General features: G+C 48.1%; 1 protein-coding gene across 1 annotated transcript in view; it reads right to left on the minus strand.

Annotated features, from left to right (window-relative positions):
• Nucleotides 1-476: 476 nt before the first annotated feature.
• The window catches only part of ITIH5 (inter-alpha-trypsin inhibitor heavy chain 5), an 86,116-nt gene continuing 62,546 nt past the window's right edge, over nucleotides 477-24,046 (minus strand). Inside the window, exons 8-14 of the mRNA XM_070471951.1 lie at nucleotides 22,103-22,271; nucleotides 16,589-16,898; nucleotides 15,189-15,754; nucleotides 11,501-11,554; nucleotides 9,423-9,539; nucleotides 7,272-7,649; nucleotides 477-5,167 (exon numbers count right to left, since the gene is read on the minus strand). Of these exons, the coding sequence (XP_070328052.1) occupies nucleotides 4,878-5,167; nucleotides 7,272-7,649; nucleotides 9,423-9,539; nucleotides 11,501-11,554; nucleotides 15,189-15,754; nucleotides 16,589-16,898; nucleotides 22,103-22,271 (1,884 nt within the window). The 3' untranslated portion in view covers nucleotides 477-4,877. The remainder of the gene's footprint in view (nucleotides 5,168-7,271; nucleotides 7,650-9,422; nucleotides 9,540-11,500; nucleotides 11,555-15,188; nucleotides 15,755-16,588; nucleotides 16,899-22,102; nucleotides 22,272-24,046) is intronic.

Here is a 24,046-nt window from a genome sequence, read left to right on the forward strand (position 1 = left end):
CCTGAGCCAGTGGCAGAAGTACTGAGCAAGGTGATGGGCAGGCGAGTGACCCAAGAAGAAGGTGATAAAAGGGTTGGGATGCCCACACCCCTGGAAGGTAAGGGACTGAAGCTTAAGGCACTTCTCTATGAATTTCACAGTTTAATAAAAGGTCAGAGATGGCTGATGTACATTGGCTGTTCCATACAGCAATTTGCCCTGTTTCCACATGATTCTTCCAGGGTCAAGTCACTTGCTCTATTTACATATATTTCTATGGAATTCAGAAATTCCTACAAACGGTGTAGTTAGAATCAACAAGTTTTATTCTCTCTAGTCATTTCCCCTCAAAACAAATACACCAAGGTGTTGTTTGTTTTTATATGTTATTCTTTTACAAATTTTTTGTGGAAGGAAAATGCTTCTTGAAGGTGAACTAGCTCGTGCCTTACTTGTTATTTTAAACTGAAGAGAATAAATATTTAAAGTCACAATCCTAAGTGTTTGCTTAGCTGTGTTTTTATTTGCTGTTGACTTTAGTTGGATCATGCATGAATGGTTCCAAGAGTCCTGTGGATTTAGTAGTAACATTGTATACATTTGGGGTAGCTTGAAGAAAAGAAAAGGAATTCACATCTTAAATGAGTCAGCGTCTAGGTCAGCTCAGGTTGCTCAATCCAGAATACCACAGGGGCTTCCCTAGTGGTTGAAGATCCACCGGCCAATGCAGGGGGCATGGGTCCGATCTCTGATCCTGGAAGATCCACATGCCTTGGAGCAACTAAACCTGGGTACCACAGCTATTGAGCCTGTGCTCTAGAGCTCTCAAGCTGCAATCACTGAAGCCCACATATACCCTGTGCTCCGCAACAAGAGAAAGCACCACGGTGAGAAGCCTGCACACCACAGTGAAGGGAGGCCCCGCTTGCCACAACTAGAGAAAGTCTGCTCGCAGCAATGAAGAACATGCATAGCCAGAAATAAACAAATAAATCTTAAAAAAAAAAAAAAAGAATGCCATAGAGAATGTGGCTCATACAACTGATATTTATTTCTCCCAATTTTGGAGGCTGGGAAATCCAAGATGAAGGTGCCGGCTGACTTGGTGTCTGATGAGAGCCCAGTTCTTGATTTTAGAAGGTGGAAGGTGTTCCTTCTAGTGCTCAAAGGGTGGAGAATAGAAAAATCATCTCTCTCATGTCTCTTCTTAGAAGGGCACTAATCCTGTCACAAAGGGCTTCCCTGGTGGCTCAGTGGTAAAAAAATCTGTCTGCAATGCAAGAGACTCAGGTTCGATCCCTGGGTTGGGAAGATCCCCTGGAGAAGGAAATGGCAACCCACTCCATTATCCTTGCCTGGAGAATCCCATGGACAGAGGAGCCCAGTGGGCTACAGTCCACGGGATCACAAGAGTTGGGCATGACTAAGCGACTAAACCACCAGCCACCAATCCCATCACAAGGGCCCCATCCTCACGCCCTCATCCCTTCCCTAGTATCGCACCGCCTAGTGCCATCACCTTGGGAGTCTGATTTAGGCTTCAGCACATGAATTCAGAGGGACACAAACTTTCTGCCCATAGCACTCAGGACAGCCAAGATGTAAACGTAAAGAAAATGAAACCTGTCTGTAGTCCACCTGCGGGGATACCTGATTCAACTAAAGATCTAATGTTTCATCTGATAGAAACAGAGGTGATGTCTCCCAGAGACCAGCACCACGCAGCCCAGAGTGATGGAGGTTCGGGAAGGGTTGTCCTCCCAACGCATACGCCCTGCATCCTAGACTAGTAAACCAGCGAAAAGGCAAATGGAAGATAAAGCATCTAATGAGTAGAGAACTTCAGTCCGTTTTATTCAGGGAATGTGAAACTACATCTGGAGGCCCTTAAAGACAACACATGGAGATGTCTCTCTTTTTCAGGTGAGGGAGAGGATTAGGAACCCAGGGTTGGAGGCTTGCTAGAGAGCCCAGCCTAGCAATAGTCAGGACTTACTGACAATGGTGATGAATTAACTTGAGGTTTAAACCCTCATTATTGCAACAGACTTCTCTAGCTCGTTGAACTGCTCATTGAGTATCCTTGACCCCACATTATTTTTAAATGCTCAAGGAAAATAAATGATTGTCCAGATGACGACAGTGCATCAAAGCTAATGAATGGATTCTGGAGACTCAGCCTGGTCCTGCTCTAGGTCTTGTATGACGTGGGGGGAAATCACCCACCTGCCCCCTGCCTCCGTGTCCCGCCCTGCAGAACAGAATCCCCCCTTGCCACTGCATTTACCGTTAAGTCCTCTACATATAGACCTTCAAGTTGTGAGCTGACGAGCTTTCAAAGATTCACATATGCTTCTGTATGCCAGCTGTACTTCTGTACTTTTCAAGGTACTCTAAGATTAAAAATGTCTCATTTCTTAACAATTATTTTTTAAAGTTAATTTTATTGGAGCATAGTTGCTTTCTTTTTTGTGTTTGTTTTTTATGTACTATTTGAGTGAAAAGCATTATAAATCTATTACAGTACAGTCCTATATAGCCGATTGTGTTAGTTGGGTACCTGGACCCACCTGGACTGATGAACAAACTGGACTTACAAATGCGCTCTCAGAATGGAACTCGTTTGTATGTAGGGGACTTAAGTTTATTTGAAAAGATCTTGCGCTTCATGAGACACGTGACCAACAGATAATATGACATTTTTTTCAATCAAGTTTAAAAAAAAAAAACCTGAAGGATAACTTTGGTGTGGAGTTTGGGGCCCACAAATCTCATAGTCTCTGGCTGAAACAGAAAATGTCCTAGTACATACTTTTTGCGAAAAAGAAAAAAGAGAAGATATACAATGGAAGAGGAGAAGAAAGAAAAGTGGGATGTATCTAAAGTAAAAATGTTAAAATGAAATTTCAACCTAATACTTTTACAAAATGGATTTTTTTTCTCCCTGAATAGGTGAGTAAGGGAGGGGCGCCTCATTGTAGTATCTAGTTCTGCAGGAATAGCTTCTTGTCTTGTCTGCAGCTGAGGCCATGCCTGGAACACAGAGCCTGGCTCCTGGCCCAGTGGCCGCAGGGTCGTCTGCCCAGCTGGGGCCAAGGTCTACGGAACAGGAAGGACTCTGCAGAGCCTGCCCAGGCCCCTGCCAGCCCGCCTCCCGCTCTTCCTCTCCCTCTGAAATATGGAATCAGCTGTCAGCGGCCTGGACTGGTGCGTTCACACCGCGGGCACGGAAAGGCAGCTAAGTTGAGTCCAAAATAAGACAGCTGCTGGCTCTGGGCTGGTGGGCTCCCGGAGTGGAGAGGATCGGAGACCCCAAGACAGAACCGACCACCCCTCCAGCCCGCAGCCCCCGGCTCAGCCCCGGCACCACCTTCACCTCCTGCAGGAGCCTGGTCCGCAGAAACACGGGCAGCTCATGTTGCTGCTCACGAATGTTTCCCACGGGAGGGCCAAGATGATAAACAATTTTCTTAACTCTGATTTCTCTCCAAGTGCTGCTGGCTTCCATATGGTATGAAGTTCTAGAGTCACTCCCTCCTGGACGGGACTGCCATGAAACCAGCACAAAAGCCTTTATTCTATTCAGTCTGCCATTAAAATATTCCATTTCTCTGACCCAAATCTTTCCGCCCCCGCTGCCGGCTGCCGGGCCCTCCGTGTCCATGTGCGCCCCGAGTGCTGTGAGGGCCAGACTTACAGGACGACCTCTGTGGTCCAGAGAAGACCAAGCGGAGCACAAGCTGGGGGTAAGAAAAGACGTCCGGAGGCCACTACCGGCCTCCCGTCCCCCTGATGACGTAGCAGGCTTCACAGCTCCTGCAAGAAGGAGGGTGATGTCACTGACTTCTGAGATCATCCCCGACCCCTGACTGTAACCTCTCCTGATGGAATCACATGTGTCCCCAGCCCCTCGCTCACACTGACTTCCAGCCTCGAGGGTCTGGGATGTGGGCCTCTTAGGTCTGTAAGCCCATCATCCATGCTTCCTGCTGAGAGTTTGATCCCTGTAGGTCAGCTCTGGGCTGATCCAATCCCTCCCCCTCCCCGTTCTGCAATAGCCTAACTCATCGCCTCCTGGGGACCTCGAGCAAACCGGGCTGGAAGCAGGACCAGGCTGGAAGAGCCAAGTAGAAGATTCATCATGCAGCTGGCTGGCACTCCAGCTCCGAGACGGGCCAGTGAAATACTCCCACGTGGGCCGCCCTTTTTATTATCAGCTTTCCGGAATAAATAGGAGAATTTCACCAGCAAAAGACAAGGGGTTTACAGAGCCTGTTAGAAGAATGTTGGTATCTGGAATGCAGTGTTTCTATTTTGAATTGATTTTTTTTTTTTAAATGAAAACAAATTTTCAAGGGTAATACATCACAGCAGAAGAAAATCCTCTGCTAAAGCCAGGCCGAGGGGTTTACAATGATCCAGTCTGTGTGCTGTTTGCAATACTGGGGGCGCTGAGCCCAGGGAAAGGCTCCCCTGAGGCAGAGGTTGGCCGCATGTCTGGAGGACGCAGCCAGACTAGGAGGAGAGATCCCTAAGCATTAGTATGAGGCGCAGAGCAGAGTGCCCGAACTTGGCCATTTCCACAGAGAACACAGACCAGACCTTCCTTCATCAGTCACCTTAGGGTCGGTGGTGAGGTGGACAAGCCAGATGGGACAAGATAGAGACTTGCTTTTAGCTGTGACTGGTCCCTTGGTGCCACCATCTTTCTCTACTGGAGATGAGGGAGATGGGGAAAGGGGAAAATCCCATCCTCCCTTCAGGGGCCTGACCCGACTCTCTTTTCAAGCAGACGGCAGACCTCCCCGCCACTAGGACTGAGGTCAGGGTGGTGGCTACCGGCCGAGAGCCAGACCACGGGGTCCCCTGCCGTGCACTCCTGCGTTCCGGCTGTGCTGTCAGAGTCCCTGGGAGGGGCCGGGGCCGAAGGTGGTCTCGGAGTCGAAAGGATGGGCTGCCAGGTAGTCCTTGTACTCCCCGTCGATCAGGCTGGCAGCGTTGTTCCGGGCAAACCAGCAGTCCACCTGCTCCTCCCCGTTGTAGATCCTCCTCTGCTTCCAGATCACCGGGACCTGGTGGCCTTTAACCTCAAGGACGGCCTCCGACCTCTCCCCTGCCTCGGGAACCGGAGGATGGGCAGGGCTCTTGCTGAGCCCTGTGAGTCTGGCCTCCTGCTTCAGGAATTGACCTGAGAGGGCACAAAAGACATCAGGTCTAGGTCAAGTGCGAGCAACGCAGTTGAACAACACCTGACTTCGATTTGGGTGCTGGTGACCGACATATGCCCAGATGTGACCCAGAGGAAGGGGATGTATGACGCCACTGTCAAGGTGGTGACTGCGATCCTGGGCGGGACCCCCCCAGAGGCACCTGCACCGGTGTCTGGAGGGCGTGTAGAGAGGAGAGATCTGAGGCTGTGTTCGTCCCAGCCTCCACTTCTGGAAGCCAACACAGGAAAGATGCCCCACCTGTAAACAGAGATTCCCCGGGGGGCATCCCTGGTGGTCCAGTAGCTAAGACTCCGCGCTCCCAATGCAGGGAGCCTGGGTTTGATCCCCGATCAGGGAACTAGATCCTGAATGCTGCAATTAAGAACTGGTGCAGCTAAATAAATATTTAAATAAACAAACAAAACCAGGGTGGCTGGTGGCTCAGTGGTAAAGAATTCACCTGCCGATGCAGGGGACATTGGTTTAATCCCGGATCCAGGAAGATCCCACATACCTTGGACCAAGTAAGCCGGTGCTCCACAACTATTGGGCCTGTGCTCTAGAGCCCGGCAGCCACAACTCCCGCAGCCCACTCGCCCTACAGCCTGAGCTTGGCCACAGGGAAACCATTGCAACCAGAAGCCTGAGCACTGCAACCAGAGAGTAGCCCCCACTCACTGCAACTAGAGAAAGGCCCATGTAGCAGCCAAGACCCAACGCAGCCAAAAATAAACATGTGAAAATTATAAAATAGAAACACAGATACCCAGGCAGGAGGATGAGATGAGGGTGAATAAACAGAGAAGGAAGGTCCAGTCTTCCCCACCCCGCTCCCCACTCCGGGGACCCTGTCCGTGTGCGCACTTAGTGGGTGTGGGAAGCAGTGTCGGAATTCTCCAGGTCAAGCCAGGACATCACAGAGGCCGAAGAAACCAAGCTGTGTGTCCACGAGAGGAGCTCGCGCTTGGCAGGCAGGCTGCACTGAGACATCCAGGTCGAGTGCCAGGAAACCCTGCTTTCTAAACCCGGCCCTGGCAGCGGCCCCCTCCTTACTTGTGGGCAAAGGGCCCACATGAAATGGCACGTGGAGGGAAGCCAGGCAGAGCGGGCCCACCAGGTGCTGGGCTGTGGGTTGCTCTGGTTTTGCACGTTCTCCCTGAGAGTAAAGAACCAGACCTGGAGAGAAGGATGCCCCACTTCTTTGCTCCCTTTCCCCGAAAGTGAGTGAAAATTAGTAAAGTTCATACCTACTCTAGAAAGCAGTCATGAAGCAAAAAATACACTTTTCACACTAATTTGAAAAGATACGTGCACCCCAAAGTTCACAGCAGTACTATTTACAACTTCCAAGATAGAGTTGCAACCTGAGTGTCCATCACCTGAAGAATGGACAAAGATGTGGTGTATATACAATGGAATACTACTCGGCCATGAAAAAGCATGAAATTTTGCCATTTGCAGCAACTCTGTCCATGGAATTCTCCAGGCAAGACTACTGGAGTGGGCAGCCATTGCCTTCTCCAGGGGATCTTCCCGATCCAGGGACTGAACCAGGTCGCATGCACTGCAGGCAGGTTCTTTACCGTCTGAGCCACCAGGCAAGGCACAAAAAAATGGTTAAAAAGGAAAAAAAAGAGATAGAGAAAGAAATAGACTTTTCATAAGCTACATAAAGACCACATTCCTGGACTTCCCTAGTGATCCAGTGGTTAAAAATCCTCCTACCAATGCAGGCGACACGGGTTTGATCCCTGGTCTGGGAAGATCCCACATGCCTTGGTGCAACCAAGTCCATGCACCACAACTACTGAAGCCCACGTGTCTAGGGCCCATGCTCTGCAACAAGAGAAGTCACCACAACGAGAAGCCGGAGAATGCGGCAACTGGAGCACAGCGTCCGCTTGCCAACGCGGAGAAAAGCCCACACCCAGCAGCAGAGACCCAGCACAGCCAAAATATAAATTTAAAAACGAGACCACAGTTCTCTGGAATTTCTCAGTCAAGTCAAGGCATGGGCAGCGTCAGGCTCGCCTTGGGAAGCTGAACTCTGTGCTGTGACCGTCATGGGGAGCAGCCACCTACCTAACAGGCCATGGCAGTTGCCGGAGAGGCCTTGGCTGTTGGCGATGTAGAAGCCCAGGTGGTTGCGCTGGTAAGGGGCTGGCTTTTTGTAGAGGTGGAGGAGGACGACAAAGGCCACGGTGCCCTGGATGCTGACGGTGACGTTGGCATTGGCGGACACGGACACCTCCAGCCCCCGGCGCCCCACGATCACGCTCTGGTTGCAGGGGAGGACCAGCCTGTCCCCACCATCCACGATGACTCTGCTGGGCGTGATCTCCAGGTAAGACCTCTCCGGCTTGTTGACGAGGATGGTGATGGTACGGAAGTAGGTGCGCTGCTTCTTGTGGCCGTTTGGAGGAGCAGGGGCCCCAATCAACTCTCCATTCACCGTCACACCTCACAGGCGGAGGGGAAGAGAGCAGCGGTTAGGCAAAGTGACCCCAATTTCACATGAAGCTATCTCATTAGAATTTCCTGCTTCTCCTGTGTTTCTAGAGCCAAGAACTTCAGCTATCATGGAGGGACCACTCAGTGCCTAGTGGATGAATGAATGAATGCAGGAACGTGTAAGTGATTTTTGGCCAATGTCCTGGGTAGAAGCTGATGCAGGTTTCCATGAAAATATACACACGCCTATATATAAAACAGATAAACAACAAGGACCTATTATAGAGCACAGGGACCTCTGCTCAATAATCTGTAACGGCCTGTATGGGAAAAAGAAGCCCAAAGTAGGCTGGGCACTGAAGCATTGATGCTTTTGAACTGTGGTGTTGGAGAAGACTCTTGACAGCCCCTTGGACAGCAAGGAGATCAAACCAGTCAACCCAAAAGCAAATCAACCCTGAATAGTCATTGGAAGGACTGATGCCAATGCTGGAGCTCCAATACTTTGGCCACCTGATGGGAAAAGCTGACTCATTGGAAAACGCCCTGATTCTGGGAAAGATTGAGGGCAGGAGGAGAAGGGGATGACAGAGCATGAGATGGTTGGATGGCATCACTGACTCAATGAACATGAGTGTGACCAAGCTCCAGTAGATAATGAAGGACAGGGAAGCCTGGCGTGCTGCAGGCCATGGGGTTGCAAGGAGTCAGACACAACTTAGCAACTGAACAACAACATATGGGAAAAGCATCTAAAAAAAAAAAGAGTGGATATATGTATGTGTAGAACTGACTCACTTTGTGCACACTTGAAACTAAAACAGCATTGTAAATCAACTATACTCCAACAAAAATTTAAAAGTGAAAAAAAAGTTAAAAAATAGAAAATAAAAGGGGGTTGACATGTTTGTCTGCTTTTGTTCCAAAAACTCTCGTGTGGCCCCGACACAGTATTTCTGATCCACTAGTTTCCACTACTCCTGATTTGAAGACTCTGGGACACCATAAGCAGTTGGGTAAAATCCAAAGATTCAGTTCAGTTCAGTCACTCAGTTATGTCCGACTCTTTGGGACCCCATGGACTGCAGCACACCAGGCCTCCCTGTCCATCACCAACTCCCAGAGTTTACTCAACTCATGTGCATTGAGTTGGTGATGCCATCTGACCATCTCATCCTCTGTTATTCCCTTCTCCATCTGCCCTCAATCTTTCCCAGCATCAGGGTCTTTTCAAATGAGTCAGTTCTTCGAATCAGGTGGCCAAAGTATTGGTGTTTCAGCTTCAGCATCAGTCCTTCCAATGAATATTCAGGACTGATTTCCTTTAGGATGGACTGGTTGGATCTTTTGCAGTCCAAGGGACTCTCAAGAGTCTTCTCCAACACCACAGTTCAAAAGCATCAATTCTTCAGTGCTCAGCTTTCTTTATAGTCCAACTCTCACATACATACATGACTACTGGAAAAACCATAGCTTTGACTAGAGGGACCTTTGTTGGCAAATTTAACGTCTCTGCTTTTTAAGATGCTGTCTAGGTTGGTCATGGTTTTTCTTCCAAAGAGCAAGCGTCTTTTAATTTCATGGCTGTAGTCATCATCTGCAGTCATTTTGGAGCCCCCCAAAATAAAGTTTGTCACTGTTTCCACTGTTTCCCCATCTATTTGCTATGAAGTGATGGGACCAGATGCCATGACACCATGAGGAGTGGGGTAAAATGCAAAGATTATGATTTATTTATTTCTAGTCCCCAAACGCAAGATCTACTTTCCCGGCAGAACTTACCGGAGTCCGCGTGATCAGAGACCAGCCTCAGGATGTGCCCGGGTTCTCCATCGATGTTGAAACAGACAGTGAGGTTGCTCATGGGGAAATCCACAACAAAGTGAGGGTCTCCATCCGCTGCCAGGCCAGGGCAAGAACGGGAGAGAAAAAGAAACAAGAGACATTGATTGGGCACCTTCCCTGTGTAAGCACTCTTTTCCTATGTCTCTTGTGTTGTTGACTTAACCCTGTCAATGGCAGGTCCTCTGTGACAACACGAGGAAGATGACTGGGAGATGAAGAGATGCAGTGGTTACACAGGTAGCTTGTGGAAAGTAAATATTTGAATGCAGGTCCCCTAAATTCAAATCCAATGCTCCTGTCACGACACTGCCGTCAACTGACTGCAGTCAACTGCAGTAAGCGGGGCCTCTCACTCTACACCCCCGTGACTACTGAACCCACGTTCTTCAATTCCCTGTGTGGCTGCTCCTAACCCCTTCTGTCGGCTCAGACCAGCCTGCTGAGGAGATGTGGATGAGAACGTCCTGTCCTGTGACTGGAGAGCCACGGCCCTGGAGACATTCCCAGAGCCAGCTGGACACAGCCTTGCGTGAGTGGCAATGACTGAGCCCAATTTAGAGCTGGTGACAAGTGAAGGGCCGCCAGTCAGCAATGGCCAAGGCAGCTCCTCCTCTGGGTCCCACTGCCTTTACCGTCTCAAAATTCTGTCCGCAGATGAGACCACGACGCTTGGCTGGCCCTGCGCCTCGCCTGTCCCCCTCATTTTCACCTCTGCTAAAGATGGATGGTCTTGCCTCTCACTGTACAGACAAAATATTTCCCAAGAGTCTACATCCGTTCACTTTTCCCACAAGATTGGAGAGTTCGTTTCTCTCTCTATACCAAACACAACATGCTCCTGAATTCCCCTCTACTTCATGTGTACATGCATATGCATGTACAGGACTGATTTTCCTGTGTATGTATATATTCCACCATTTGTACATGGTGAGAGGTGGTGTGCCAGGAGTTCAGTGTTATCAAGCTATGAGCCAATTAAGGGTCTTGGAGGAACTGCTGAGAAACCCATTCTGCCCCCAGCCTGACTCAGAGGGGCCTCTGGAAGAATCTGGTTGATCTCACTGTAAAGTGCCTCAAGCATCCAGTGAAGGACAATGTAATGAAGACATACAAGGTACTGGTCTTTTGTAGATGAAAAAATGACAACCACTGAAGATAAAAGTGCATATTTTTGGCACTCTGTGGGTATGCATATAACTATGTGACAGTTCTCTGAGAGCGCTGTGCTCACACCACATCATTTGTACTCAAATCTTCCAAATTCCTTTACAAGGGAAGATGTTGCTTGCTCCAAAAAAAGAGATGAGAGGTCTGGAAGTCATTACTCTGCTCAGTATCCAAGAGGAAAGTTTTCTTGCATTCCATAACACGTGTGTGCTCTAAGGAATGACACCCTACCCACGGGGATGGTGTGTTTCCTCTGTCCAGAGCTAATCTCCAGACTGTCCCTGGCCATGCGAACCTGCATGCCCGGTACATCAGCAGCAAGGCAATAAGGAGGGCTTACAAAGGCAGATGTGTACACTTGAAGAATAAAGCCCAGAGCATGGGTCATTATTCCATCCAGATTTTTATTATAATCCCAGGAAGCTGGCCAAGGAAAATTTTGTGGTATTGTTATCTGCGCTTCCCTTCCAAAGCCAAGGATTATGAAAATAATAAAATAATACTGTTTAAAAAGTGTGCACTGTGGCAGATAACTGTAACACCAGAAGCTGGAAGCGAGCATACTTCAGATCTCTAAAAACAGACGTCTTTTCAACTCAATCACGATGCACGTGTGCCTCTGTCCAACCCACCCATCTACCAGGGCTCCTGCTAGAGTCCTCAGGACCTATGTGATGGTGTAATGACAGTTTCGAGAACTGCCCCCGCGCTGCACACTTGAGCGAGATAAATATAGGTCCTCCCATCCTGTTCTGTGAGCTGATCTAACTGGCTTCAGGGAATTCCCGGTCATCTTAGTCCTAAATATTTCAACTCTCAGTCACACACAAGCATATTCTTTCCTTTACCTGATGTTTTGGAGATTTTAATCCTTGGGTTGTATGGTTTCTTGACAGCAGGTCCTAGAGAGGAGAAAGAAGAGACCCACCATTGTTATTTATTAAAGGGGAGGAAGTGAGAAATATAGAGAGTTGAGATGAGTCAAATACAGCTTTCAATACATTTGTGACCATTTAAAAATATTTGTTTTACAGGAGCTTGGCCTCCCAACACAAAGTGAAGGTGTAACATAAGGAGGGGAACTATTTTATTCCTTTATAAATTAAATAATATTCTTCTTGCCTATGATTTCTGTGTATATAATAGGGAAAAATGCAGAAAATAGTCTATAGTTATGGGGGAGGGGGAAAGCAGAATGGTTTAATGGGGACAGAGTTTTAGATTTGCAAGATGAAAAGCTTCTGGAGATCTGTTTCACAAGGATGTGAGTATACTTGACACTACTGAGCTGTAAACTTAAAAATGGTTACAATGTAGAGGACAGACTGGCTTCGCCAAGAGGGAGGGGTCAGGGTGAGAGGTTGGGGTCAGCAGATGTAAGCTTTTACATGTAAAATGGATAAACAACAAGGCCCTACTGCATAGCACAGAGAACCACATTCAATATCCTATGATAAGCCATAACGGAAAAGACTAAAAATAAAGAATGTACATAAGCATAACTGAATCACTTTGCCGTTTAGCAGAAATCAACACTGCTTTGTAAATCAACTACACGTCAATTTCAAAAAAAGAATGGAAAAACGGTTATGATGGTAAATTTTATTTAACATGTTTTTTTGTAAAATAGCACTTTACAACAACCAAAAAGATACAAAAATGTAAAAGAAAAAGATAATCATGACAATCCAGGTCTAGAGCTGTGAGTGTAAACACAATTCACAAAGCAGCAGCAAAAATAAGTATTAAAGAATAACCCAAAAGTAAATTACTTTCTGTCAATAAAATAAAGTTAATACCTTGTTTCGGGCTGTCTGTATTAACAGGATTATGCTCCTCTGATGTTTCTGCTTCACTGATTTTTGCACCCAGAAAATGAAGATCACAGTACCTGAATGTTTTAAGTGCCCCCTTCTCTAACTGACCCCTCATCAGCAGGACGTGGACGAATCAGATCAAACACACGGGAGAAGTGACTTCTCAGTCTGGATGCCTGCTTTGGGAGCCTTAAGCTGTCACAGACACTCAGAAAATCTTAAAATTAAAAAATCATCAGAGCTTTAAACAAAAGGAGGAAACTGTCCTGAATACTAACTGATGCTTCAGTAAAATTTTATGTCTAATGAGTCTTTTGCTCAATCAGTTGGTTATTCCCTCATCTGTGTTCTTGACTCTCTGAGTCCCGTGTCATTTATGAGTTTGCTGTCTCCTAAAGCTGTAGAAATTTGAGTTACTAACATCAAATCAAGATGTTACTCAGAAAAGCCATTTTCCCTGGATGTGGCACAGATCTTGTAGCATGAACTCACAGCACCATGCAACTTACTTATTCTTCATCCTTTTCACCAGAATGAATACTGTCCTAGTTTTGCCAAGACAAGGTCCACTCTTTCTAAAAATGCGATGTAGCAATTTTCACCTCTCCATCAGAGTCTGCACTTTTCGATAAATTTCTAGTTCTGCACTCCTCATGGGAGGGGGTATCTAACCTATGTGGAACACTCATTATGTACTTATGCTGCCCATTAATCCTTGCAACAGCCCTTCAGGAAAGACATCACTATCTACATTTTACAGGTGAGAGAACAGGAGATCAGAGAGGTTCAGAAACCCGCCCCAGGCCACAGCTGGCTAGGAGGAGCCACGAGCTGAAACCCTCTGGATCCTAAGGTTGTGCTCTCTCCACCGTGATTCTCTCCAGGTGATTCTCAGAGTTTAGAATATGAGGATCACGTGAAGCCTGGTGTTCATGTCAATTCCCTCACCTTAGGACATGTGAACCCAGCAGGAAGTTAATAAAAACATCTGAAAAAAGTACTGTTTTCCACAAGCAGATATGAGTGAGAATATAACCCTTTGCTTTGGTTAAATTACTTTTCCTGCCCTTTCCCCCCCCCCCTTTTTTTTTTGCTGCACCTTGAGGCATGTGGGATCTTAGTTTCCTGACCAGGAATTGAATCTGTGCCCTTTGCATTGGAAAGTGGATTCTTAATCACTGGAGAACCAGGGAAGTCCCTGTTATTCTTGTTTCTACTAATTTCCCCTGAAAAATAATAAAAAATAAAAAATAATAAAAAATTTCTGTTTCAACTATGGATTCTCTTATATAGAAGAACTTAGTTTCTCCTATATAATTTAAATAATATCTAAAATAAAATAAAATTTCATGAATTGTATTTCATTGCCAACAAAATTAAAATTTTAAAAATAAAATTTAAATGAAAACATTAAAAGTAAAATTCATAAAATATACAAGACATGGGCTATGACAAAGCTAGACAGTGTATTAAAAAGCAGACATCACTCTATTGAAAAAGGTCTGTATAGTCACAGCTATGGTTCTTCCAGTAGTCATGTATGGATGTGAGAGTCAGACAATACAGAAGGCTGAGTGCCAAAGAATTGATGCTTTCAAATTGTGGTGCTGGATAAGACTCTTGAGAGTCCCCTGGACAGCAAAGAGATCAAACCAGTCAATCCTAAAGGAAATCAACCCTGAACATTCATTGGAAGGACTGATGCTGAAGCTCCAATACTTTGGCCACCTGATAAGAAGAGCTGACTCATTGGAAAAGACCCTGATGCTGGGAAAGACTGAAGGTAGGAGGAGAAGGGGGTGGCAGAGGATGAGATGGTTGGATGGCATCATCAGCTCAATGGATATGAGTTTGGGCAAGCTTGGGGAGATAGTGAAGGACAGGGAAGCCTGGCTGCTGCAGTCCATGGGCTCACAAAGAGTTGAGCACAACTGAGTGACTGAACAACAAAATACAATATATAGTAAAATTTCATTATATTTTACCTATTTTATCATATAAATTTTATTTTTATCTGTGTAAAATCAAGCATACGCATCACATGACATAACTGAAAGTATTTACAAATATAGAAAGGTGGGCTTCCCTGGTGGTCCAGTGGATAAAAATTAGACTTGAAACACAGGGGAAACCGGTTTGAGTCCTGGTCGGGAAGGATCCCACAGGCCGTGGAGCAGCTCGGCTCGTGCGCCACAACTACTGAGCCCGTGCTCCAGAGCCCAGGAGCCGCAACTCCTGAGGCCACGAGCTGCAAGTACGGAAGCCTGCGTGCCCTAGAGCCTGTGCTCCACAACAAGGGAAACCACCGCAAACAAGCCTGCACACCGCACCTAGAGAGCAGCCCCCACTCTCCCCAACTAGAGAAGACCCACACGCGGCAATGAAGACCCACCACAGCCCCCAAAATAAAATGAGTAAATCTTTAAAAACATACAGAAAGGCCCTTAAAAATGAATATTTGTTGACTTGTCTGTTCATTCCTGTGGCTCGTGATAGGCACTCACGATGACTGACTTTATCGATAGACTGACTTTACCTTCTTGAACTTCTCTATAGCAATCCAGGGTTTATAATAACAATACAAACACAAGCTAACCCACTGGTGGCTAGGAGCTGCAGGAATAGAACATTGCTTATAAAAATTACGATGCAAGAAAATAAAAGAGACGACCCGGAAAGGGCCATGCGGGTGCCCAGTCTGGACCCCGTGAGCGCTCACCTGGCGGTAGGTGTGTGCCCCGCAGGCTCTGCATCACCGTTTCAGGTCCAGTGGCCGTGGGCGTGCTGGACATGCCGTAGGCGGCCTCCGGGGTCTCTGTCCGCGGTGCTGACTTCAGCGTCATGGATGTGAAAGGGGTGAGGAAGTGGTGGTTCACGGCCAGAGCCTGGGCCTCCTGCCTCAGCCGCTGCTTCTCCGGCTCCTCGATGCTCTGCAGCAAGCCGCTCAGCAGCTCCTTCAGGGTCAGGTAGCTCCAGAGGCGCTCCAGGGGGTTGGGCTCCTCCTGGCCGCGCCCCCTGGGCCTGGGGCTCTGTGGGACCTCGATCCCCACCTCCCGGGGCTCCACGGGCACGTCCTTCTTGAGCACCACAAACTTCTTACTGTTGCTGGCCGTGACCTCCACGTGCAGCCGGTCCATTGCCCTGTCCACCAGCTTCCCCGCGATGACGATCTCTGAGCCGTTGAAGTAGTTGGGGAACAGGGTCCTGGTGGCACGCTCCACCAAGCCGGGAGGATAATCCACGCGGATGTCGGAGAGGAGCGGGGTCCTGATCTCATCGTAGAACCTGGAGAGGAGGAATGGAGAGGGAGAATCAGGGCCTGCCTGGGCGCCAAGCAGGACAGGGCTTAGAGGAAACCATGGGCTGTTGGGGAGGGAGTGCTGATCTTAAAAGCAGCCAAGTCCAACATTCCCCCCAGAACATCTCAGACAGGAAGCCGTGCAGCAGAAGCTTGAATACCACTGGTGACGGGGAACTCACGACCCCACAAGCTCCCCCGTCTCTTGTCCAGTGATCTGAGGAGGACCAGGGAGCTCCTGGCAGTAAATCGTGATTTTCCTTCCTGCAAGTTCCACCCACTGGTCTCAGTTTTGCTTCTGGAGTAACACAGTGTGAATGAGGGTAATCCACCTTCAGTATTTAGATGCTGCAAGACACTGATCTTCAGATGGGTATAGGCACTGCTGCACATTCCATGAATATGCATACTCCTTCTTACCTAGCCTAATCCATTCTAGCAAATCCTCACAGGATATAATTTCAAGCATCCCTAACAGTCCTGCCAATACTTCACATGGTTTTTCTCATTAAATTCTATCATCTGGCCAGAATCCTCATTTCACAGGTGAGAAGACAGGCACAGAGGGTCTTAAGGCCTGAAGTCATGTCAGGGCCAGAATGTGAACCCAGATCAGCCTGATTTTAAGATGCATAGAAACACTACCTGTCAACAGACTGACGATCAGATTTGGGGTCCAGTCTCATGTCCAGGCCTCCCGCTGAGCCTGTCCTCCCCACCCCAAGGACACAGACAGACTCAGGGTCCAGCCTGACGTCCAAGCTTCCGGCTGAGCCCACCCCTGCCCGCCCTCGCCCTGAGGACACAGGCAGACCACAGACCCGATGAGCTGGGCACGGGCGTCGTGGTCTTCATGGACTCGCCGCGTGAGTCCACAGTTCTCCAGGGACAGCTTCTCCAGCAACTTGAAGTCCACGTCGGCCCCGATGCCCACGGTGAAGATGCAGACCCGGCCCCGGGCGGCCTCCCGGGTGTTGTTGAGGATCTTGAGGGTGTGGGTCTCCCCGACGGTGGGCTTCCCATCCGTCAGGAAGACCACGAGGGACACGCTGCGGTCCTCAATGTCATTGTGGGCCACGTAGTCGTTGAGCAGCTGGATGCCCCTCTGCAGGGCCCCGTTGATGTCCGTGCCTGCAGGACACAGAAAACGATTCTGGAGGCTTGCTGCCTCCCTCACCTGGACACATCTTCACACCCTTCCCAGGCACCTGCAGGAGTGACACGTGGGGAGAGCAGCCCCCTGCACTCACTCCAGGTCACACAGGCAGCCTGGAAACTCCGCAGATGCAGAGTTATATAACCTCATCCTGAAGGTGTCTGATGGGCGTCCCAGGTGGCTCAGTGGTTAAGAATCTGCCTGCACACTGTTTACAATAGCTGGGACATGGGAGCAACCTAGATGTCCATCGGCAGACAAATAGATAAGAGAGTTGTGGTACATATACACAATGGAATGTTACTCAGACATTAAACAGAATGCATTTGAATCAGTTCTAATGAGGTGGATGAAACTGGAACCTTTTATCCAGAATGAAGTAAGTCAGAAAGAAAAACACCAATACAGTATATATATGCATATATATGGAATTTAGAAAAATAACAATGACCCTATATGTGAGACAGTAAGAGACACAGATGTAAAGAACAGACTTTTGGACTCTGTGGGAGAAGGCGAGGATGGGATGATTTGAGAGAGTGGCATTGAAGCATGTATGTTACCATATGTGAAACAGATCGCCAGTCCAGGTTTGATGCATGAGACAGGGTGCTCAGGGCTGGTGCACTGGGATGACCCTGAGGGATGGGATGGGGAGGGAGGTGGGAGGGGTTCAGGATGGGAACACATGTGCACCTATGGCTGATTCATGTCAGTGTATGGCAAAAACCACTACAATATTGTAGAGTAATTCAGTTCAGTTCAGTTCAGTCGCTCAGTCGTGTCCGACTCTTTGAGACCCCATGAATCGCAGCACGCCAGGCCTCCCTGTCCATCACCAACTCCCAGAGTTTACACAAACTCATGCCCATCAAGTCAGTGATGCCATCCAGCCATCTCATCCTCTGTCGTCCCCTTTTCCTCCCACCCCCAATCCCTCCCAGCATCAGGGTCTTTTCCAATGAGTCAGCTCTTCACATCAGGTGGTCAAAGTACTGGAGTTTCAGCTTCAGCATCAGTCCTTCCAGTGAACACCCAGGACTGATCTCCTTTAGGATGGACTTGTTGGATCTCCTTGCAGTCCAAGGGACTCTCAAGAGTCTTCTCCAACACCACCGTTCAAAAACATCAATTTTTCAGCGCTCAGCTTTCTTCACAGTCCAACTCTCACATCCGTACATGACCACTGGAAAACCCACAGCCTTGACCAGACGGACCTTTGTTGGCAAAGTAATGTCTCTGCTTTTTAATATGCTATCTAGGTTGGTCATAACTTTCCTTCCAAGGAGTAAGCGTCTTTTAATTTCATGGCTGCAGTCACCATCTGCAGTGATTTTGGAGCCCCAAACAATAAAGTCTGACACTGTTTCCACTGTCTTCCCATCTATTTCCCATGAAGTGATGGGACTGGATGCCATGATCTTAGTTTTCTGAATGCTAAGCTTTAAGCCAACTTTTTCACTCTCCTCTTTCACTTTCATCAAGAGGCTTTTTAGTTCCTCTTCACTTTCTGCCATAAGGGTGGTGTCATCTGCATATCTGAGGTTATTGATATTTCTCCCAGCAATCTTGATTCCAGCTTGTGCTTCCTCCAATTAAAATGAAAAAAAAAAAAAAGAATCTACCTGCAATGCAGGAGACATGAGTTTGATCCCTGGGTTAGGAAGATTCCCTAAAGGAGGAAATGGCAACCCACTCCAGTATTCTTGCCTGGAGAATCCCATGGACAGAGAAGCCTGGTGGGCTACAGGCCACGGGATCACAAAGAGTAGGACAAAGACTGAGCGACTCAGCACACATGAGGTCTCTGATGGTGCCTCAGCCTAGGTGTCTCCATTCCCTTAGCATCACCAATCTGCACCTCTTTCAGAGAATCGCTTTGGAAAGGGCAGGAGGGTGTTGGGTGCAGGGACTTGCAGAAAGATGTACCCCAGAGGGAAGCAGGGGGCACCGGGTGTGGAGGTGGGAATGTGGAGACCTTCTCGGGGATGTCACGTGTGGCCTGGGGCTGGAGGATGAGGATTAGAGAACTCGCTCACTTTTTTAATTTTTGCTGGCATCGCCTTTCTGGCTTCCTGCCTCTTCAGGGTCTCCCCTGCTCATAAGGACCCCACCAACCGAAGGCTGTCCAGTTTACACCTCCCACCGCCCCTGCCATTTCTAATTCAGACACACTTGCCACTAGCAGCTCTGATTAAAGCCAGGGGACAGTGTCTGCCATGGGTGCTTGGGGTAAGGCGAGATGGATGGCGGGTGGAAGGTAAATCTGCCAGCTGACACGAGGCTTCTAGATTCTAAGAGTTTCGTTCAACCTGCTGCAGCTGCTCTACCATTGCCAAGAAAAGCCAAGAGTTCTGACAGCAGACATGAACGCTTGTTTCCTTTTTCTGACCCCAGTGGTTATTTTTTTAAGTGGTCTTATTGACAGACCAAATATTTCACTCATTTTAAGTACACAGTTAACGATTCTTAGTAAATGTATAAAGCTGTGTACCCATCACCACCACCCTGGCACCTGACTGGCCTGCTTTTTAATCTCCCTGCAAAACCTACCATATTTGATTGAACCAGAAAATTTCCCCCACTGCTTCACATCCTCCAGAATTTCTGGCTGAAAATATAGATGTCTGTGACTGTGCAAACATATAGCTAGTTCATTCTAAGATGCACACGTGGTCCACACGTAAGGAAAACTTAGAGCTGAGACAGCAAGCAGCACTACGGGTTCGCCCGCTTGCCTCTCTGAGCGCCTCCCTCACCTACTTTCATGTTGCCGCTGAAGGTGTGGACATGGACCAGAAGGCAGGTGTTTATTTCCTCTTTGATCTAGAACTTCAGCGATGATGCCGAATCTCTCACTGCACTTTAAAGCCAAGGACAGCCCCGGGCAAAGGATGTGCTTAGCTTTTCTCATGCCAGGCACAGCAGGGCTTGGCATCGAACCTCTGTTACGTTGAGGCATCTCCTGCACACTTAACAGTGGGGGTGGGGAGCGGGGGCTGGGACTTCCCTGGTGGTCTAGAGGCTAAGACTCCAGGCTCCGAAGGCAGGAGGCCCGCTTTCATTTCTGGTCAGGGAACTGGATCTCACATGCCAATGCTAAGAGTTGGCATAGCACAACTAAACGATGCCTCGTGATGCAAGTAAGTCCTGGTGCAGCCAAATGAAAACAAAAAATGAAAAAACAATGGGAGAGTTCCCATGGAGCCGCCCCAACCATTCCACGGAGAGCGCCCCCGGGGATACTGAAGGAGCACAGTGCACCAACAAGAGGGACTATTTGGGTAAAAATGGCCATGTGTCTGTGCTGAGTCGCTCCGTCGTGTCTGACTCTTGGCAAAACCTGCCGGACTGTCCGTGGGGATTCTCCAGGCAAGAATACTGGAGTGGGTCGCCATGCCCTCCTCGGGGGGATCTTCCCAACCCAGGGACTGAACCAGGTCTCCCACATTGCAGGCAGATCCTTTACCAGCTGAGCTACCAGGGAAGCCCTGAAATGACCATATCTGAGAGCTAGAGAAGACTTCCTGTGTGCGGCCACAGTTCTAAGTACTTTAAATAATTTAACTCGTCCTAAAAACAAGTCCATTATATCCTCATTTTATAAATGAAGAAAAGGAGGTAGAGAGAGGTTAAATGCCTCAGCTGGTGGAGCTGGATTCAAATCCAGACAATCTGGCTTCAGAATGTATGCTCATCTCCTGATGAGGAGAGGAGATTAATTTTCTGTTCATCTACAGAGGTTGGGTCAATGAAGTGCTGAGACAAAACACAAAGGGAACCAGTACGATTTCTAAGGTTTAGATCCCAAAAGAACATAACACACATTAACTGTTTTCTAAAGCTTTATCCCCCGCCACACACGAATAACATTCTAATAGTAAGCAGCATCTTCAAAATAAACTCATTTTAGTGCATATTCTTTAAGTAGAGACTGTATGTCAGGAGCTATGCCAGGTTGTTGCTCAGTCACTAAGTTGGGTCCAGCTCTGCACCCCCATGGACTGCAGCATGCCAGGCTCCCCTGTCCTTCACCATCTCCTGGAGTTTGCTCAAACTCATGTCCTTTGAGTCGGTGATACCATCCACCATATGATCCTGTCGTCCCCTTCTCCTTCCACCTTCACTCTTTCCCAGCATCAGGGTCTTTTCCAATGAGTCGGCTCCAGGAGCTATGGGCTAAACAAAGATGAAGGGAAGCCTCTTTCCTCAGAGACTTCCCAATTTCCTTCCAAGAATCATCACTAAAATATTAACTCTAAACTTTCATTTCTTGCTTCAACCAGTAAAACAATTCCTAGATCACACTGTTGTGGAAACTGGTAGGAAATCCCACTGTATCCATAAATCAAAATTCCATTCACACAAGATCAAGTTCCAAACAAAGTTCATTTGGGAAACCAGAGCTTTTGCCTTGGATGGAAAATAACCAACATATGAGTGATGAGAAACTCAGATGGAAGAGGATGGACAGATCTGGGTGTTTTCTGTCTCCTGATCTCCAAAGCAGAATGACCTGAATCCCCCAGGAGACAGTGTCTGTACGGGGCCTTTAGGAAGGATGGTGAAGGTCCAGTCACATGCCAATACTGAGCTTCCGCCAGGCGCCCACCGTCCTCAGGACGAGTTGACAGTGGGAGTAAGATCTGGGTCCAGGGTTGAGGGCACTGACAGCCAGCACAGTTGGTAACACACTGTCCTGAGCCTCAGATCATCTCAGAGCTCTTTCTGGCCTTCCCCCTCACCTGTGTCCTTACCTAGGCACCACCTGCCAGGCGAGGGTGCAAAGGCTCCATCACCTCTCCACCTAGAGCATCTCCCAGGCCCCCTGTAGTCCAGCTAACAGCTCAGGGGGGTGGCTCCGTCTGCTGCCTTAAGGTTCTCACATTCAAACACACAGAACTCTGAATCATCCACTTGGCTTTCACTCCTGGCCCCAAAAATCGATTTACAAAAAGAGCTGCATTGTTTGGGATCCATGAGATAAACCAGGAAAGGTTCCAAAACCTATCAGGTACTTCCCCCGTAACTTATTTGACCATCTTAGTTCGGTGCCCAGAAAAGGAGACACAAGCTCCTGGGCAAAGTGCTCACCTGTTATCTCCTTTCCGGTGATCAGCGTCAACTTTCAAACCCCTGTATCACATCTCAGCAAACAGGCAAAGCAGGACATACTTACCTCCGCTTGGCGACATGTGGTGGATGTAGACTTTGCCATCTCTGATGCTGTTGGGAGTAACTGACACCAAATGGTCCTTCCACACTTTGATCCGGTTGGAAAACCCAACAATATTGAAATGGTCCTGGGGTCGCAGGTCGTGTAAAATTGTGAAAAGGGCATCCTTGGTCTAGGCAAACACAAAAGCAAGGCCAGTCATGTCCCATTGCATGAGTCTACACATCCCCTGGCTTGGAAACTGCACGCGGGGGACAGTTCCAGGGTTATAATGAAGTGCCTGCTCTGTAAAGCGACTTGGATAAATGTCAAGGAACTTTATCACCTAACTGGAAAAAAAAAAAAAAAAGGCTCAGTGGGAAAGAATCTGCCTGCAATGCAGGGGACTCGAGTTTGATCCCTGGGTCAGGAAGATCCCTGGAGGAGTACATGGCAACCCAGTCCAGTATTCTTGCCTGCAGAATCCCATGGACGGAGGAGCCTGGTGGGCTATGATTCGTGGGGTCACAAATGAGTCGGACAAGACTGAGCAACTAAACAGCAACATGTTACAACTTTATATAAGACAGGAATGTTTTTCATATATGAAATGTCCTGTCCACATACATCAAGCCTCAAGTCTCTGGAACTTCACAACTGCTGTTCTTGAGACCTGGAGTGTTCTTCCCCACTGCCTTATGCCCCTGTTTCATCTGGCAAGTCCTTAGTCATTCTTCAAAACCCAGCTGATGTGCTATACTCTGTATCTGAATTATTTTCTAGCTCCTCTAAAGACAGCGGACCTTCTCTCCTCTAGGGTAGCCCTGTCCTCAATGTACTTACAGAGTAATGTGCAGCACCCGTCATGACTACAGTCAGCTCTATGTCTCTTTCCCTTCCTCCAGGGAAGGCAGGTTAAATCTTTTTTTTTTTTTTTTTTTTTTGGCTATGCTGGGTCTTCATTGTGGCACTTGAGCTTTGGGCTTTCTCTAGTTGAGGAGCAAGGACTTGGTTTCCCTGAAGCATGTGGGATCCTAGTTCCCTGAACAGGGATTGAACATGTGCTCCCTGTATTGGCAGGTGGATTCTTATCCACTGGACCACCAGAGACATCCCTCCATCTATTTTCTCATCACCCAGAGTGGAGGAGAACTCCTGACATACACTAGAGAGGAGTTCAGGGGATGAACGAACACAAGGACGATTCGTGAATTACAGGGGAAGGGTGCGAATCAAAACCACCACTGGGTTTTAAGAGACCGTGAAGCACTGTGGGCTGGAGTGATGTGAGAAGGTGTTACAGAGAACAGAGGGGATCCGAGGACGAGGCCCGAAGGACCTGGGTACCTCGAAATATGAGGGAGGACATCCTGGAAAGCAGCCAAGGAGGTCAGAGAGATGGTTGGGAGAGCAAAGGGGAACCACAGTGAGTTCCGGAGATGCTGAGTGGGTGACAGGTGTGTGTTAAGTCAGACGGGACGTGTGGAAAGAGGAAAGAAGCCACGTGAAATTGAAAACAGAAAAGCTCTGGGAGTCTCTAAAACAACAGACCCGATATTGTGAGCAGGCACTGCCTTCTCTAAACAGCATTGTTGTCGGACACGAGGTATGAGGCAGCGGATGGTCAATTACATAATAGCCATAGCAACGACCTCTGCCAGCTTTGACAGGGGTGAAGAGCATTCACTGGAAGGGCGGAAGAGCTGGGGTTCACCCTGGATTTGTCACTGTCACTTATTACACGTGTGGTTCCGACAGACAAGGGAATACTGTATGATATCACTTATGGGTGAAGTCTAAAAACAGAACAAAATCAAACTCACAGAAAAAGAGATCAGACTTGCGGCTACAGAGGCACCAGGTGGGGCTCAGGGAACTGAATGAAGGTGGTCAGAAGGTACAAAGTTCCAGCTATGAGAGAAAGAAGTCCTGGGGAGGTAATGTACAACGTGATGACTATAGTAAACA

Source organism: Odocoileus virginianus, chromosome 9, assembly GCF_023699985.2.
Source record: "Odocoileus virginianus isolate 20LAN1187 ecotype Illinois chromosome 9, Ovbor_1.2, whole genome shotgun sequence".
Taxonomy (NCBI): Eukaryota; Metazoa; Chordata; class Mammalia; order Artiodactyla; family Cervidae; genus Odocoileus; species Odocoileus virginianus.